Source organism: Gekko japonicus, unplaced genomic scaffold (assembly GCF_001447785.1).
Source record: "Gekko japonicus isolate JY-2015 unplaced genomic scaffold, Gekko_japonicus_V1.1 scaffold151151, whole genome shotgun sequence".
In the NCBI taxonomy this organism is placed as follows: domain Eukaryota; kingdom Metazoa; phylum Chordata; class Lepidosauria; order Squamata; family Gekkonidae; genus Gekko; species Gekko japonicus.
The window spans coordinates 1-258 of NW_015310880.1; the positions used below are offsets into that span (position 1 = coordinate 1).

The following is a 258-nucleotide window of genomic DNA, read 5'->3' on the forward strand; positions in this document are numbered from 1 at the left end:
CCGCCTTTGGCGTGCTCGAGGTGGGCGCCGCCGCCTCCCCAGTCGCCCGTGGCGCCCGGCAGCCACTGGTGGTGGGGCAGGCTGCCGATGGGGTGGTGGCCCGGGGTGGCGGCCAGGCCCTGCAGGTACTCGTGGTGCATCATCTTCTGCACCTCGCGGTACGTGGGGCCCTGGTGGAGGCGCTCGGCGTCCGGCGTGGGCACGGCCAGGAGCGGGCTGCCGCGCGGCAGGTACTGCGCAGTGGTGGCCATGGCGGGG

At 76.0% G+C, this 258-nt stretch overlaps 1 protein-coding gene across 1 annotated transcript; it reads right to left on the bottom strand.

Moving 5' to 3' along the window:
- Positions 1–11: 11 nt before the first annotated feature.
- LOC107125513 (POU domain, class 3, transcription factor 1-B-like) lies at positions 12–251 on the bottom strand (the record flags this gene model as incomplete). Its single annotated transcript, XM_015428933.1, has 1 exon — positions 12–251. A coding segment is annotated over exon 1 (240 nt), but the record flags the coding sequence as incomplete, so codon positions are not given.
- Positions 252–258: the final 7 nt, after the last annotated feature.